The sequence below is a fragment of the Fistularia commersonii genome, chromosome 9 (genome assembly GCF_037954325.1).
Source record: "Fistularia commersonii isolate RoL2024-O1a breed Wild chromosome 9, RoL_Fcom_v1.0, whole genome shotgun sequence".
NCBI classification, from domain to species: domain Eukaryota; kingdom Metazoa; phylum Chordata; class Actinopteri; order Syngnathiformes; family Fistulariidae; genus Fistularia; species Fistularia commersonii.
The window spans coordinates 7,677,172-7,696,239 of NC_141292.1; the positions used below are offsets into that span (position 1 = coordinate 7,677,172).

Below are 19,068 nucleotides of genomic sequence, written 5' to 3' on the forward strand. Positions count from 1 at the left end.
CACGTGAGACAACATTCACTCACTCATTCTGGGATTTTTTCCAAAAAAATTTTTTTCCAATTAACCTGCTGAATGTTTTTGGAATGTTGGAGGAAACCAGAGAACCCGTAGGAAACCCACGCAACCCCCCCACAAAGAAAGGTCCCCTTGTCGGAATCAAATCAGGGTCCTTTGTGTCGTGAGACCGAAGGACTAACCACTGCGTCACCTTGTCGCCCATTTTACATGGCCATTAAACAAATTATATCTATTGTTTATATAGACAATGGAGCCACTGTGGCTGACAGTTATGAACCTTACATGGATCGCTTCTGAATTCCATGAATCCCAACATAAAGAATAATTGCGAATGAGAAAATAAGAGACGGCTTCAGTTAGCTACAGAGGTATTTAACTCCAACTGTAATAATTTATAAGAAAAGCTATGAAATTTCGTCTTTATTGCATTTGTCTGAAATCTGTGCAGTTTGTAAATTTGAGAAGATAAAAAGTGAGCAGTGAAGGAGAAAAAAAGGTTATTCCTCCTTTCAAGGACAGGGGGAAGATAGGGAGAAGGAATGAAACAAAGAGTACGGGACTGATTTGTTTTCTAATGTACAAAACTAGCCTCCTGACGAGCTTCCTCCTCTCTTATGTCTCTAACTTTACTTTACCTAAAAGTTTAGCCTTTTAGAGCGAAGACTACTGTAGATGTCATGGAAAAAGTTGGATTCATAATGGAAATAATATTTCAAGCTTGTAATACTCTTGCCAGTGAATTGTTGCCAAATTCGCTACCAAAAACAACACCGTAGACCACACATTGTGTTTGGGCTTTGCCTGTGGAAAATGTAGTCAAGTTTACAATTCTTAAGAACACAAAAAAGAAAAAAAACAGTTGTGAATCATTTATATCATTGTCAGTCTTTTTTTTTTCTCGACAGGACCAACCTGAATCTCAACGCGCCAGAGTGTTAATTGGGATTAATATCATAAAGTTTATATTGTGCATTTATATGATGCTTGCCTTCATATTTGACCTGGGACTTAAAGGGGAGTTGCCACACAGATTAAATCAGAACAGGATTACTGAAATGAGACGGATGGTGGAAAACTGTAGAGTTGATACTGTGTAAATGCATGCACATGTGCATGGGTTCTTTCTCTTTATAATGATCAATGTAATTTTGATCTATCAGACTTTCTTGTGGATGAGAATGCCAGTTTGTTTCTGTGTCTGCAAAACTAGAGAATATCCAGCAGTCTGTGGTCCTCAGTTGTATGTTTATTTTACGGCCCTAGTTGGAAGCCCACATGATTTTTGCTTGATCCGTGGAGGATTGATTGAGACACATTTCTCCATGTTAGTATTTGTTTAAATTTAAACAGAACGCAAGCTATTTTACCCATCACCCAAACATTGTCCTTTTGTAGTGTTCATTACATTATCTGCCTGTGTATACACCTTGTATTGTCGGTTCATTTGTCAATATGTAAACAGAAAGTAAATACGATTGCTGAAAGCAGTGCCTGAAACATGGCAGTTACATGGAGTTAATTTTCAAGCAAAAATACTTCCTAATGTTTTTCTACATCTTAGCTACAGATTTAGAGAGAACATCACCATTTTTATGGCATGTTCAAGTACTTTAATTAATGGCTTCTGGGTCATTCAAGTACTTCCTTCAAGAAAGATATAATCTTACGTTAAACAATTTTCTTGTTAGAGCCAGACCTGTAATGATTTTTTTAAGGAATTGTAATCACTGCAATACATTCTCTATTTGCAGTATATTCTATATGTTTTTTTTTTTTTGTAGTATCATTTAAAGAGAACACGGTTCTCCTGGGAATCAAACCCTGGGGTCTATTGTTTTTCCTCAAGGGTCTGATTTTCCTATTGATGTGGTACATTTGGATCCCATCTGTGTGTGGAAAAGTATATTTTACAGAGAAGAAACAAGCACAACAGGTGCAGAACTTCATGGGGTAGAAGTTCTAATATAATGAGTACTATATGAATCAAAAAACCCTCTGTTTTGGAATGTTGTCATGAAAATATACAATATACATATGATGTAGCTAAATATTATCCCTATTGAGAATTCAGCCAGAGAAAGCTGGGTTTCCTGCTTTGTATTCCTCAGCTGACTTGCAGCTGATCACATCTGAAGGCAACACACACACTGCCTGTGAAAGTGTTGAAATTCCCTGCACTGCTCTGTTTATATATAACTGAGGTGTTTCAACCTATTTGTCAAGTTTAGAGAGAGTGATCAGCGAACAATTGGTCAGTTCGGGGGTTTGTTAAAAAACTTAAAAAATTATATAGATTGTAAAATGGGTTGACAACCCAACTATTCCACAATATATACCTGGGTAGAAAATGTCAAATGACATTGTGGCACTTGGACTTAGCTTCTTTCCTTGGAAATATTTCATCTCTCATTTGAGAGGCTTCCTTTGTGGAGGAAAGGAAATAATTCAGAGGACTCACCTGAACTGGAATTTGAAGGGGTAATCGTCAGGCTAATGTGGTAATTGTAAAACAAATTGCAATTTGTAAAACAAAAGAATATAAAGTGTCTCGAATGAGAGGTGAAACGTCTTCTAGGAAAGATGTCCAGTTGCCGTGACAAGAACTGTCAACTGTTGACAAGGACCTGGATGACTGTGCCAAGCAAATCTCTGTGTCCTGACCTGTTGAAATGTAAATAGTCAACACCGATCATAGGCAGGAGTTTCCTGCACTGTGGCCCACAAGTCCTTACAAAGACTTTTAGCAGAAGTCATTGGTCACTGTAAGTGTTTGTTGTTCACTAATTCATTCTTGGCAGCCTCACAATTTCAGCATAATAATTCACCGAATGTGTGCTATTTCATTGTTCACTCTGTTCTTGGTGCTCACGAGAAGGCAATCCTAAAGCATTTCTAGAAATGTGTGTATCTTCACAACAAGCATCACGGTTTCAGCCGCACCCATGTACAAATATCAGTGCAACATGGAAGTTTTGAGTTTCCTGTGACAAGTGAACATCATGGAGAAGACGGGACATGGACATCTCTAACTACTGAGCCACGCTGTGCTCACCATGTCTGTTGGCTAGAAAATAAAATTCTATCCTATTATACTTGAGATGTCTTTTCAATCAGAGTGCATGCTTCAAAGTTAGTGTAATACAGGCAAAACATGCAGAACTAAAACTTTGACTGACTGAGTGACTTTCTCAAGTGCCTATCATTGCAGTACTTGAAATAATGTTTATTTTCTCCTCAAAAATAAGCAAAAATCTAAGTTTTAAAATGTTCATCTTTTCTCATATGTAGTTCATTACCACATATTTAGTTTTTGAAAAGCACAATGCAGTTTCAGTGTGTATGCTTTTAAAACAGCAGTTTGAAGTTGAGCCTGAGGTTTCTGGATGTGTATAATCTATCAGTTGAGTGGCATATTTTACTTCATTACAAAACAGCATTTCCAGGAGTATCTCTGTTTGTATCAAGAGGTTGCTTTATTCAGATACTTGCGTAGTCTCCGAGTCACTCTTCTTTTTCTGAGGGGCATACTGCCCCCTCATCCCCTGCCCCTTTCGCAATATTACCGATCTGTCTGTTTCTGTCCAACAGTATCACAGACTCCACTGCTCTGATTCTGTCTCTTGTTGTATATAATGAGTTCTACTCGGGACAGGCCAGTCTACAGTTTGGCCTTCAGTCAAGGGGCCACGAAGGAGTGCAAAGCAGGAATAAGAGGAGGAAGAAAAGGCACTGTGGATGGCACCACTCTACCACTGATACAGCACGACTTCAAGTTTTGTTTAGTTTTGTTTGTTTGTTTCTTAGCAGGAGACTTTGAAAACAGACAGATGGCAAGTTATTAAAGATGCAAAATAAAATTATTAAATTATCACCTTGAACATATGAAAATATTTCATATCATCCCTTTTTTTATTTTTCATTTGGTCTCAAGATGTTAAGTATTGACACTTGAAACAGTAAAGATGCGTTCAATGGGTTCACATGGTTATTACGGTTATTCCAGTCATTTTCCCAACTATGCTCTTTTAAACCGCTATCTCCGATTCAGGTGATCAAACCCTCAAATCTCACAGAAGGAATCACTAATCATATGGTCCTGTCCGACCTTGACTTTTTGTTATTGTTTTCGTAGGAAATTGTAACAATTCTGCACAAGATATCCTAGCTCTATTAGAACAAGCATGTTGAAGCATTGGTCTCTTCCTAAGTTAATCAAAACCTGAGCACATGCACATGAACCCCTGTCTGTTTGTCGTTGAACCTCTTTGGACGGTTCCAGTATCAACCTTGTTCAAGATTTCAAGTACTTAGGGTTAATTCACTGACACTGACCACAACCTCAGTGTTAGATCAGCCCAAGCTCGTATTACTCTGAACACATTGGAGAAGGTTTGTAAAGCCCCTATCAAAGGGAAACCTAAGACCAACTCTTTTTACTTTAAATGATGATCTCTGTGTTACACTACCAAACATTTTTGAAGTCATCAAATCCTGCCATCTGGCTCTTGCTCTCTTGCTCTTGCATAACACAAAGGCATTCATATGGTCCCCAAATGCAAGATGTAGAGTAGGACGTCCTGGTGTAGAAACTATGTTCATTGTGCTTCAGCGTTCGGATGGTGAGAGACACACAGAGAAAGATAGGGGGTCGGGGGTTGGACGTAAAACAAATTTAGTCCTTGTCATTACTGAAATACAGTAGCTCTTGAGGCCATGATGATTTCCATTTTCCTCTTTTACTGCTTTCTCTGTGAGTGAAATGATCCCCACTCTCACTTTAACTGGTCTTACAAAGCAAAAATGTGGAATAATTCTGGGTTGTGTAAGAGCATAGCCACAAATCTCTTGACCCACTTGCAGACATATAGTGAGGTATTGCATACGAAGTCAAATGAGCATTTCCCTCTCATTCTTGAGAATAAAAGATTAAGGAGCTATTTTGGAAATAGAACAGTTGGGTGAACATGACTTAATATGAGCAATTAATGCATTAAGATACTAGGGAGGGTGGAGCGGAGTCCTCATTTATGCTTTTATTGTCAGGGTGAGTAAGATGGAAAAATTAAACTCATATGAGCACTAGTTTTAAGGTTTACGATATTTCATCATTGAAAGTGACACTTGTTTTCTCCCCTTTTACTCTACATTCCTTGTCCAGAGGTTGTTCATGTTAATCTGTTTTCATGAACATTTTTAGAGATAAGACCAGGAATGAAAGAGTTTAGATCTTTGTTGTCAGCATACTGTACGTTATATAAATATCCAAGCAATGGGCTTGTATGAATCTAACTGCTTCTCTAATTTCATTTGGAAATGTAATAATGTGATGGTAAATGGGTTCTATTTATGGCACATAATCTTATTATGTTTACAATGCTCTCATTTACCCTTGAATTTAGTCATATTTCCAGCAGCAATCAAAGTGAATGCAGCCAAGCTGTTCATCAGGAGCAGACAGGGCTTCAGCATGATGTTAGAGGACACATTGAAAAGGTCTCTTGAGGAGGCAGAGATAAAATCAGCAATGCAGTGGTCACTATGGGTGATCTTGACAAGCCATTAGATCAGTAACACCCTCAAATTACTAGATCACTTGTCTACCAGCTATGCTATGGTGTCACTATCACAGTACTTAACACTATTACCTACTAATTTGTCAGTAGGTAACAGTAGGTAAACAAACTCATTTGTTTAATCAAACTATGGACTCGGGATCATTAATACAACTAAATGTGGGTTTTAGGGTTAAACTATCATGCTGTATCCAGGCTTAGTACAGCAATCATTATCTGATTTTGTATTTTTGCCTTCAAGTAAAGAACTATGTCATACCAGTGATGGAAATTAAGCAAAATACAAATACAGTGAGAAAATACTGTTTGAGAACAGAGATAGATTTTCATTGACATCTCTGAGGGGGGAAGGCAGGTTTTTTCCCTTTCTGAATATCTGTGCTTTCACCAAATATAACTTCTTCCACGGGTTTTGATCTTCCAGTGGAATCCTGTTAATCCACCCAAAGCTCCATTTCCCTTGTGATACAAACACTTGCAGAGGAAAAGAAAGGCCTGTCTTTTAACTGTTATTACACAGGGGTCATTGCTTTCAACTAAGTCCACCTCTTTGTTGTATTTTTTAGACCACATATTTAAGGATGAGGCAGGTGGTTAATTAAACTGTACTAATAAAAAAGATAGCTGATGTGAGAATTCGAAATTTGTTTCATATGCTCCATACAGCCAACCAACCTGATTTTCTTGTGTGTTACCGTTGTTGTGAATGCTATATTAATAGCTTAACAATTACATAGCTTTGGATGAGCCGAAGTATATATGTATTGAAGTTTTTTTTTTTTTTGTGAGTTTCAACAAGCTTTGTCATATAATAGCCTAACTTAACTCGGACACGCCTACAACATGTATTCCCACCTGTCAAAGTCATGCCAGTTGGGAACTGAAACACCCTGAACTAAAGCTGTGCTTCACCATGTTCTCCAGAAGAGGTCAGACACGGCATAGTTATCATCGCACAATCCCATCACACTCCCTTGGAGTATATATAATATCCATTGTGAATTAAAGTATCGTAGTAATATTCCCGATGCATGTTCTCATTTTGAATCCATATTAAAAGAAAAAAACTCAACATTAATGGGCTATGTTTCTATATATGTATGTAAGGATGTATTTTTCTGTGTGCAATTAGTATTTGTGCCCATTTTGAGCCGTTGGAAGCTCAGTGTATTTCCATTCTGTAAATGTGCAAGTATCCTTGAACTCCATTTATAGCACATACATAAACATGGGATAAATACACATATATTGCATTCACCTCTACCTAGACAGAGAAAATAAATGAGATTATTCAAAATGTCTGCCATCTTTAAGTGTTTGAGCTGTTTGCAACATTTCAGTAAAGGTTTTATTGTTGGTAATAAAGTCAAGTTGCCTTTTAGAGGTTAAACCATTATCTGTTCAAGGAGATCCCAGCAGCAATAGCTATCAGTTTGGCTTATACACTTCTTGTCATCCATACTAATATGTTTGGGTTCTTCCAGACATGCAGGTTTTTCCCTGACGATCAATCCCTTATGGTTTATTATCACATGCAGGTTGTGCTCAGTAAGTTTTAAGCTGCATAATCCCTGCAAGTCCCTCCAAGGCACCTGTGTTTGGCTTTATTTCAGGCATGATAACCTGCATGTGCCTAGCGCTGTGTGAGATCCATTATCAACAGGGAAACAATAATGGGAGCTATGTTAAGGGTTGATATGTCTTTCGTTGTTTTTGTATTCAGTGGAATAAATTCCTTGCACCCTATGGGTCAAGCCCTCACCCATTTTTTTGAGTACATTTTAAAATTTGCATGATCAGTGACCTATTTCCCTTTCTTATGATTTCTTATAAGATGAAAACAAAGTGAGAGCAAAGTGGCTGTGAAAGTCGTAAGTGAAATGCTCACAATGCACATTATATGAAGATGCTTATGTCTGGGAAATAGTTTGACAGATTTTATTATTCCAACTATCCTCTTAAAGCTTTAATATACTGAAGTGTAATATTTGCCCAGGGGATACTTGTAGCTGAACACATTGTACTCCTCCATCAACTCACTGTAAGAATATTTTGCCAACTCTCAAAAGCAAGTATTTCATTTACTCACCCAAAAAATAGATAAAAATTGGAAGGCAAATCAATGGACTATCAGTTTGTCTGTGCAGTCCTATCTAATGTGACTCTTTTTTTCTCTCTCTCTTTTTGCGGCTTTGTGACTCTGCCTCTCCTTTCCACTGATCAAACTGGTCTCTACCTCAGGTAAGACATTTACATTTATATTTGGCCTCAGTTGGTCTTAGTTGTGATTTTAGAAATTATGTATCGTTCTTTTTTATATCTCCAATGTTCTCAGTCTCTTGCTTGTAGGAATACTTGAGCATTCAATATTTAAATTGAGGGTATGATACTGATTTACATGTAATCATTGACATTTGATGCAGCAATAAACTGATGTGATTGGTAAACATTAAAACAGTTAACTGTTGAGAATATTTTTGTTCAATTACAAGTGCTAATGTAATTGGTTTATTTGCATACACAATGCTAACATTACTGCAAAGTCGAGGTGGAAATGGAACAGGAGGGTAATAAAGGCACATGTTGAAAAGGTAGCTTGCCAGTCTGTGGTGAAAAGTATAGTGAGTTGGATACCTGGCACCAACTGTAGATCATATGGTAAGCTACTGTGAAACAATGCATAATAATCTACTATCCACTGCATACTATCCCCTGAAAAAAGCAACTCAAAGTTGATTGTTTTTTTGCAGCTAAGTAAAAATCTGGCTATCTTGAAATGTAAGTTGTTTAGTTCTTGCTCAAATAGCAGGGAGTCCATTCTTATCTTTTAAATACCCTGTTCTTGTTTTGTTATTAGGTAGAGTGCATTCTCTGGTTCCTAGTAAACTTGCCATACATAAATCATTCGTCTCTATCTGCCGGAAAGATTTGCTGTTTTCAGAATATTAACATGTTGATGTCTGAGAATGCTGACTGAGTAGAAAGTGAGCTCAAATTTTAAGATGAATGCCAACTGAATGTCGCCATCACTAATGAGTGATGGTAATGAGACTTGCAAATTAGCCTTGTAATCTCACACCTCATTCAGACATTGGGCACACACACGAAGAACGTGTTATCTTAAAACACTTTTTTTTATAACAATTTGGGATATCTGAGTGTGATTATTAGTGACAATTTATTTAGAAGAAAACAATAACCATGTAGCAGCTTATTTTGCTGCAACAGGCTTAGATATTTACTTCACGGTGTGTGGACGATCAAAAATATTTATTTGAATTACTCCTTACTTTGAAATATATCTATAAAAATAACGATAAATAGGATTTCTGAAATGAATAAATTTGATCTATTTTGCCTTCTTATGTCTTTTTACACACTTAAACCAATCCATTTGCAACATTTCTCCATTTTTGAACATTATTGGTCCAGTCACAAGCATCCAGAATGACCCATTGGTATTCACATTCACACAAAACCCTATGGTGACCTTTTTTTTCGTGACCTTCCATCGGCCCCTTAAACATCTCAGTGGCTTCTTTGTATGCTGCTGCTGGTTTCCTTTGGCTCCGTGACAAACTGCGTGCCCCTGATTCTGTGAAGAATACATTGTAGGTAGTAATTCCCACAGTGGCTATTATGTAGGCAAGGCCAACCAGTCTACTTTTTAATTAAAAAAATTACAGGATGATACACATGTCCTTTTTGTATGTGTGTGAATAGGATTTGTAAACTGGCTGAGATAATGTCTGGCCGTAATTTTGATGAATTTTGGACTTTGGATGGCTTTATGGGGCATGTCTTAGAACATGTCTGTATATCACTGGCTGTTCCGGAGTGTTAGAGAGCATGGTAACAGTGTTACAGTGTTTTCAGTGTGTTGCCTGGAGGCTTTTAGGATCCCTCTGCTATCTTATAGGGTCCATATTGCTCCTGAGCGATATACACCTACTAATGGTTTTTAAAAGTACTCTCTATGGAACAGAAGAAACAGTCAAGCCTATGTTACAGACATACAGAAATGCACTCATACTGCTTTATTCTGTCGCCTTGAGTTTATTGGCTGAGATAATGACAAAATGCCACATAGCATATAATATTATGGGACCCATAGCGCTCACCAGAGCTTTTAACTTAAACAAGCAGCCATTGAAAGAAATGGAGGTTAACAAAAGAGAGAACTACTGTGCTACAATTAATCCAGATAAATTCAATAATAAAACAGAACTTACTGCCACTCAATCAGTTACCTAATGATGCTCATGCTAATCCTATGCACACCTTTTTTGGGTGACACTAAACAACAGCAACAATAATAATAATATTAATAATATAGCTAATAATAAACCTGCTTCCAATGGTGCATTGGTTAGCGCTTCTGCATCAGAGCGTGAAGGACCATGGTTTGATTAATACAGGGAACTTTCTGTGTGGAGTTTGCATGATTTACCAGTGTCTGCTTGGGTTTCTCCAGGTTCTATGGTTTCCTCTTTGATAGGAGGTGTGCGGGAATCAAACTAGGAATTACAGTTCAAAGGATGATCATTCTAATCTACTGATCGATTGAACTCTGGCCTACAGACGAGAATTCTTCCATGGCTGATTGTCACAGTTCTGTTATGTTTAATTAGATGCAAATATTAATTGCGTTTACTGACATTTTTTCTGCAAGTCACTAATAGAGTTTATCATTTTCCAAAAATTTCCTATCATCTGATGATGCACCATCTTGCTCATGCATTCCCTCTCGCAATTCTCAAGAGTAACAGTAAGTATAGTTACTATCGGTTATTTGGGCAGATCAATTGATGTAATACTGTCACATGGAACCTCAGCCTTTGAGTATTATTGAGCAATGAGTACAATGCCAGGTACAGATGGCTAGAGGGTCAACTCAGAACTGTTTTTTAGGGGCAAGACACTGAATCCCTAACTGCTCCCCTGGCGCTGGTGGACGGCAGCCTGATGCTCATGGCTCATCCATGATGGGTCAATTGCAGAGAACGAATTTCCCCACAAGGGATTCATAGAAAATAAAACAATAATAATAATATTAATTATTAGTATCATTATTATTATTATTAACTACAGATTCAACTCTGTCAACTTTGTTTTGATAGAGGAAATTTGCTGAGGTAGAATAAATTTGCATTTATAACCCTTGCAAGAAGTTTTTTTGTTTGTTTTTTATTATCAGGAAATAAGATATGTGATTTCAAGAATTTAATTTAGTTTGAGTGTCGTCACATTTTTATTTAACTTTATTATCAAGTATTTTGGTTATTATTTTCATTTAGCTTGCAAATTAAAATATGATCAATTAATTTTTAAAGTCTTGAACTTTTGTTAACCATTACAACATTTCCTTCACATTGCTTCATGCAGATATTTTGAGTTTTGTTAACTGAAGCCACTTGAACTTTCCTTATTTTTTGTTTTAGACGATTTTTCACTGATATCACAAAGAATAAAAGATAAAAAGGAAACCAACACTTTATTTGGCATTTAATTATTTCGTTAACGTTACCAAGTGCTGTAGTTTTATTTTGGATTACTTTGAATCTCAAAATCCTGATGCCAGACCCTTTCTCCATTGCTCACTTGGCTGTTTGACATCTGCTTTTGATTGGCTTTCATTCTCTGCTTTTGTGTCTTGCCTACGGAGGCAAATTAAAGCGGTGTAGTTGTAAAACCTGGTGCATGATTGAGTCTGCAGCTGGATCAGGAGTCACTTGCGGTGGAAGTGGTAACATGATGTTTAAAATGAGTTTACTGTCAACAGCTACTGTTTTATCTCGATATCTGTTACTCATTACCTTGGTTTATTGACGCAAGTAGTTCCCCCGATCCATTTAAAGCCTGTATCTATGTATGTTTTCTGTGCTGTTTCAAATATTATTTTCTTTGTTTCAATGACATATTACTCTTTTTCTTTCCGTCTGTCCTTGTTAAGTGCAAGAAAGCTACAGGGCGTTATGTAAATTATCTTGTGAAAAGGGGTTGATGTATTAATTTTATGAAACAAGGCGCTTGGCTTTATGTTTTTCAGTGACATTCCTTCACAGCTCTTTGGCACTGGGAACGGGAACAGCTTTCCTGTCAGTCAGGATACATGCTCACACAGTATTCCGGACATAATGCCTCTGGGATCTTGCTCTGGGAAACTGTGAAGGGGAGTGTTTAAAGGTGGAGCAAAAGCCTGAGCTCGTGGGACAGGACACCAGTGTAGAGCAGGGCAGTAGAAGCGGATGTTTTATGGGTTGATCTGCTCCTTCTGCAGTTGGAAAGATCTGAAAATTAAGGGAATTTGACACTCGTACAATCCAGGAGGATTTGAGTGTAAGCAGATGAGTGTCTGCTGGAGGACTCTGAAGTGAAGTTTGCAATAGATAAAGTTCATGACAACATTCCTGGCATTATCTTCTCGTCTCCGAATACATGTGGACTTGTTGTTACTCCTGAGTCTTTGTTGCTTTGGACTCCAGAATTGGAATTGGAACCATGGCTGGGATTACTCGGAAGGGATCTGGGAGACCTTCTTACTATTACAGATTCCTGGGCAAGTCCCGACTGCAGCGTCAGCGCAGCCGGTCTCGCAGTCGCACCAGGCCAGCTGCCAGGAGGGGTAATAGATATTCAAAATAATAAATGCTTTTAGTTAAGAAAAGATCACAAGTGCAGCTCAGTAATGATGGTTCATTTGACTAAAGAGTATGACCCCTAAGATAAATAATAAATAATTAGACTGTCATTAACTGATGACTCATGATTTTTGGGTGATCTTCAACTTCAGTAAAACTACTTGTGCTGTATCACAAAAAAAAAATCCACTAGCATTAAACACTTTGATCAAAAACATGAGTCAAGAGAACTAAAGTAAGTTTTACCATGGAGTTTACTTAGAGGATGGAATGATGAGGGAGAAATTCTGCAGGTAGCAGGTAAATCTCTATGATTCACGATTCTACAGCATGATTTTGGAATAATGTTTCTGGTTTATCACATTTTTCTGGTTTGGGTAGTTAATGTTGAGTTTGTTTAATCAACTCTTTATGCTCTCAGCATCTTAATATATAAGATACTCATTTTGTAGCATCTCTTTCCTGCAAAAAAATATTCAGGAACGTTTTCCTGTTTTTAACTTTGAGAAAATGTATTTACAGGGTGACTGAAACTTTTATGTTTTTCATTTAGCCTTAGAAGTTGCAGCATTTTCAAAAATGTAAGAGATTAAATCCTTGGGTAAGTGACTTATTCATTTCTTGCTATCAGGCCATTATAGTGTAGTAAAAAATGAATTGCAATTATAGAACCAGCACCATCAGCTATTATTTGTGATTTTTCAGCTTGGCTTGACCTAACTTAAGTTTTTTGACTTTGGCTCTCTGCTCTTGTGCCTTGGGTTTGCCTTGTGGGTTTCTTTCTGGAAGGTAATCAATTAAGCCATGAAGTTACTATTTAAAAACTGTGATTTCCGGATAGTTGTTGTTTTTTTTCATTGCTTCTGAGATGAAGTGTATAATAGCACTGTTTGGGGATGACAACAAATTAAAGGTGTACCTCATTTTTGTACTTATGTGCATTGCTAAAAGAATGTTCTTGGTTATTTAATGAAACTAGCATTTTTCTCTACACAAAGAAAGTATGAATTGTTTGCTGAGGCATTGACTCCCTCATTGGAATGTAGTACATCTTATCTCAGCTGAAAAATGCAGTGCGCATTGTGTCTTCAACATAATGTGGCTCACAAACAGACCAATGATAATTTAGTCTTTGTGTGTCAAAGTCTTCTCATTTGCACATGCAAGGTTTTAATCATGCATTGGAAATATATCTTTCTTTGAACTTGCAGCCATTTCAACATTTTTGACCTTTTTTATAGTTTTTTGTTTTTTTTTTTTAATTTTTTTTTTTTTTAAATTCATGGTGAGTCTGGTAAAATGTATTTGCTCTCATGAGTGTTGATGCTGTGTGGGTTGACACTTTGGCGCCACTGTTCACGAGGTAACGCTATCCTGGAATGGCACATCTGACGATTGACAGTTATGTGTAATTCTGTATGACTGCACTCTGCACTGGGTGGTTTGCTTACAAATTTGGTTTGTTCTTTCTTAAAGATAAGTGAGTTATTCAGATTTTTGTTTGGTATTTTTTTCCGTCAAACTTTTTATTTTCTTTTATCTGATAATCCATATCCTTGAAGACTTTCTCTTGACTTTACTGCTTTCTGCCTGCTGGATTAAGTGTCTGAATTGCAAGGTTAAGTTATACCTGTGGTACCAACTCAAGCCTACCTGCGCCCGAATCATGAGTGGCAACTAAGAAACCGCTGAAAGGCAAGATTTTTTGAGGCAGAAATTTAGAATGCTGCCTTTCACAACTCAGTTCTGGTGACACAACTGCAATGGTTTGCTCCCATGTAGCACATGGTCCCATGGGAATCAAGAATGTGGAAACCAAAACAACATGTGGTTGTGGCTTGTCCAAGATCTTTCTTTAGGCCTCCTTAAAATCTGGATGTACAGTAAATGTAATTTGAACCGGATATCTGTTAACACGTCCCAGAGGACAGATGGGATATTTCCTTTAAGGAAGAGCTTCACATTTTTAAAAATAGACCAATGCAGTATTTTGATAATGTAAGTAATTTCAACCAGTACTCCATATGAATATGTAAAGACCAATCTTTAGTTCTAAATTCACTGTATTTTTTGTTTGAACTCCAAACATATATTGCAGTTTTTATAGAAAATACAGTATAGTACACATTATCATCCATCTTATCTTTTCGAGATCGATCATTTACTAGTGTCACAATCAGCAGTCAAGTCTGTACTGAAATGCTTTATGTTGTGTCAGTATTTTAAGAAAATGCAAATATATGGGATTCTTTTTGCTACTTTTATGCAAATATTAGGTTTGCTGAGTTGAGTTTGTCACAAGACCTAGATATGAGTTAACGTTTCCTCTTAAAGCCAACTTCATAGCCTCTATTATCAGCATATTTAAGTTCACAATGACATAAACAGATAACACAGAAAAGTGTTACCTTAAAGGTAGTTTATTTTGAAATAGTAACATGATACTGGACAGCGACATATCTCACTGCTTACGATTAGTCAGAGTAGATTTATTTTTGATGAATTTTTTTCTGATATGCTAATGACATTTTTTTTCTTTCCAACAAACTTACTTTCAACAAACTACAAATAAATAAATTTTATCAACAAAATACCTAAAAATCTCTGTGAAACTACTTAAAACCCAGAGGGAAAAACAACAAGACACCGCTCAAAATATGCATGATATGATCTACAAACCAGCTTGAAATTGGTGAAAAATCAGCAAAGAGCTGAACTGAATCTTTCCTCAATATGCCTGAGACATATTCAGTTTTTTTTTTTTTTTGAATATATGGTATTTGATTTTCCATAGCTAGACAAATATTGAGAATATAGAGCAAATACATATAAGGAGAGCGAGAGACACAGTGAATGAATATGAATTATGCTCTTAATTTGTTCTCCAGATATAACACTCTGATATTAATCCCTGTTGTTCTTTTACAACTTAAATGTGATATGCGTATATATCTTGCAACCATATTGTTTACACCCTAAGGGGCAGCATGGCTCAGGGGATTAGAATAGTCTTCCTTGAAACTGAACAATCATGCACCCCTCTGAGCCTCTCAAAGTTTTGTTGAACAAGACATGGAATCCCTAACATCTCCCCTGGTGCTTTGGGCACCAGCCACTCTTTGTTTATCAATGACTAGATTAGATTCAACATTATTGACATGTATGAGGCATGAAATGCAGTTCTGCGTCTGACCAGAAGTGCAAAAAAAGCAGCAGGTGCAGATATCATCCATGATGAGTTAAATGCAGAGAAATAATTTCCTGCAAGGAATAATAAAGTATGATGAAAAATGAATGAGGGCTTAGCTGAAGTTACTTTCATTTAGATATATAAACTGTGCTTGTTTTATCAAGTGAATTTCTTTGAGTTAGCAGCCATTGAACAAAAAAGGTGCCCATTCAACATAAGTTAGTGCTGTTATGAAGATTGAATGCAAATTTTGAATGCAAACAGCTCAGCGAGTAAAACACCATAGTCATACTTTCCTTGGAAATTGCCCGTTTTTTTTTTTTTTTTATGCCGCTCTGGAGTACTTCTTTTACAAAAGTAACTGATAGATAATGTCAGACATAGTGTTGCAAGAAAACAAGGCTCAGAGCCGGGGCCTGATCTGTCTGCCTTCGCTTCGCTTGTCTCGCTGATGAAAGAGACGCTTTGAAGTCTCCCATCTGCATCATTCACTTCTGAGAATAACACACAAATACACACACTCGGGTGTGTGTGCACAAAGACATACATGCAAACACACTTTGCCTTTATCTTTTTGGTTAAGTGTAACCCTCGCTCCCCTTCCAAAAAAAGATGAAAAACTTTTGCCCTCCAGGCTTTATATTAGAGGCTAAAATTAGATTTAAGGCTATTTCATGGTATGTCTTTCTGTAGATACTATTCTCACCGGACTGTATAGATCACGCCTACACATATATAACTTGTCTATTTGTTATCCTGTACATACTGTGAGCCAGGAGCTCTCAATGCAAAATTTCACTGTGCTTGCACAATGACAATTAAAAATCTTGATTCTTGATTTACAGGTGAAGCAGAATGTTGATCACTTAATTATTATGGTAGCATCAAAAATATACAACCGTGTCACAATATATCACTACATTCTAGATACAAATACAAAACAAAAAGAAAGGAAATTCATCGCATAACCTGAACCAATATTTCTGTTTAAGCAAGAGAATTTCGGTTTCAATAATTATCTCCTGCACCAGTAACAGGTTTTTCAGAGGTGTGACTGTTTTTTTAATTTGCTCCTTTGTAATGCTAATATCATCACAGAAAAACTGTTTAACAGTTGCTTTTATACCAAAAGTAAAGAGAAATAAGAAAAATAACCCAAGAATAGAAACAGTAATTTATCCAATTTTATTTGTTTGTTTAATTTAACAAATGCATTCTAAAATTTAGGAGAAAAATGTATTGAAACACGTATCCCTTTGTGTATAGGCAACACATTTAGGACAAATCGATAATGTAAGTATAACAAAATACCTGCGACAGTGAGTAGAACATATAGCTGTTCTATTAATATAAATAACATATGGAATATAAGGCATTATTCTTAATTAACAAATGTGATAATCTATACATACCTATATTTAGGACATATTTCGTTCAACAATTTCTACTCTCATCAAAGTGTATGTTTTAACATGTATTAATAATAAGTCTGCTGAGAAGAAACTACTCTTGAGCAAACAATTGTGTTTGCCTGAAGCTGTGATAAATAATGTGATGTTGCTGAAGTGTTACTCATTCAAAAGGTCTTACGCCACAGAAGGATGTTCATACCACTTTTCTGGCAAGATTTTCACATTTATCTCGAGGAAGTTTCTGGTGCCCCTCTTGACATACACCACTACATGGCCAGATCAGGTGTCGGTCACATGAGCTCATGTGTTATTGTTTTGTCAGCACTGTTCCTGTGCCTGCGTCATTATCTGTAAACGGAAAATCTTTTATCAGCTCAGTGTGTCTCACATTATGCTGGATCTGTTTCCTTTTTCTTTCACCAGAATTTGTGACATTTACATTCAAAATTACAGCTTGTCTTGTGGGGAGAGAGCAACATTGTTACATGCCAGCTTGTTTTGAAGCTCATCATGCTGCAAAAGCCTTTGTACTCAATTCTCTCTGGAACATTGGCCTTTTTGTCACTTTTCAAACAGAATTTATGATTTGCATCTTTTTGACTTCTTTAGCAGACTTGAAAACACAAGCTCTAATTTGAAGTGAAATTCCACAGAAAAGTTGGTATTGATGTTTTGTTAGAAAGGAGGAGGAACCAAATGTAAGAAGTATCAAGCAATAATTTTACAATACAGCAAAACCAACAAAAAGGGAACTGGCCAGCATAACTGTCAAACTTGTGCATTATCAACACAATCCAATAAAGTATTTCAACAAAGACTGAGGCACTTTTACAAATTCAGATGATGACATAACAAGGGATAGAAATACATGAAAACAGCCCAGGTGTTGATTGGACAGAACCTGAGGGACCTAGAAGGGCTAATGACAATAATGGAACTGACAGGTTGAAACAATGAACAAACAAAATTGAAGGAAATCTTAGTACATTACAAAAAACATTTTCTAAAATATAGCTTGACAACTTGAATAAGTATTGACGGATATGCATACTCATGTCCCTTGCATATAATGGGACCGCAAGAGAAAGATTTTTGAGTTTGAGAATAATCCCACTTGCAAATCAAACCAGAGTTGCTACTGGTGTGAACATGGCCTAATAAAGACCATAAAGCAGAAGAAGAACAAGGAGTAAAATAAAGCAAACTGACTACAGACTGAAACGTTATAACCTACACAATGAAAACTAGCTTCCTAATACCCTCACTTCAGTAAGCCATTTATATACATGGACAAATGAAGTTACAAACTGATAGATTGAGGGTAGACTCCCTCAAGGTCTGTTTACGTAGTTCGTCAGTCAGACACTTCTTTTGTTTTTCAATCGCGCTGATGATTTACTGTTCTTTTTTCTCTCTTTTCCATTATCCTGACACAAAAGCAGCCATGCCCCTGTGATTTTGGAAACTCAGAAACAAAAATTTGTAACTGAACGTGATCTTGGGTTGCTTGGAAGAAGAATTACATGCAGCCATCCTGCTGAAACCATATTCTTAAAACTGCAGTCTTTCAAAGTCTCTCTTGCTGTAATTAAACATCAAACTACAGGAAATTAACAGTCACGGTTTGGAAAAGAAGTCATTGAAGTCTGCTCAACATTATTTTTAATCAAAGGGTTTTACAGACCCACATCAACAAAGACTGACTTCCCAAAACAGAGAAACACTGACTACCAAAGTAGGAAAAAAAAATCATAGGGAAATAAATGTCAATAAAGGAAGTTTAGAGACTGACTGTTATAAACAAACCACAGGACAAGAATTCTCTATTTTGAATGCACACTGTCATGCAAGTCACAACCTCAGATGCATGCGCATGCTCAAACACTCAGCCATGCACACACACACACACACACACACACACACACACACACACACACACACACACACACACACACACACACACACACACACACACACACACACACACACACACACAGAAATATTTTCAGCAAACTATGATCTATGATATATAATTTACCAAATAATTAAGATTATAATTGTGTTATGAATGCTTTCAGATGCTATTGTTTTGTCAAAATGAATACTTTGCTGCCAGCATCCCCTTAAAACATGTATGAAAAATGAAACATATTATAAATTTTCAACATTCCCATTCTAAAGGAGAAATCATTCCATACCTCAATAGCACCCAACAGCCAAAAGCCAACATATTT

The 19,068-nt window shown here is 36.7% G+C and overlaps 1 protein-coding gene across 7 annotated transcripts in view; it reads left to right on the forward strand.

Annotated features, from left to right (window-relative positions):
• LOC147231104 (disabled homolog 2-interacting protein-like) overlaps positions 1 to 19,068 on the forward strand; it is a 156,430-nt gene that overhangs the window by 33,715 nt on the left and 103,647 nt on the right. For 2 of the 7 annotated variants that reach the window (XM_086152232.1, XM_086152233.1), the window contains exon 1: positions 11,842 to 12,216. The exons of 4 other annotated variants lie outside the window; for them this stretch is intronic. In XM_086152232.1, the coding sequence (XP_086008358.1) occupies positions 12,093 to 12,216 (124 nt within the window). In that variant the 5' untranslated portion in view covers positions 11,842 to 12,092. Of the gene's footprint in view, positions 1 to 7,809; positions 7,833 to 11,841; positions 12,217 to 19,068 lie in introns of those variants that run through there. One more of the 7 variants, XM_086152238.1, reaches the window with a different exon arrangement.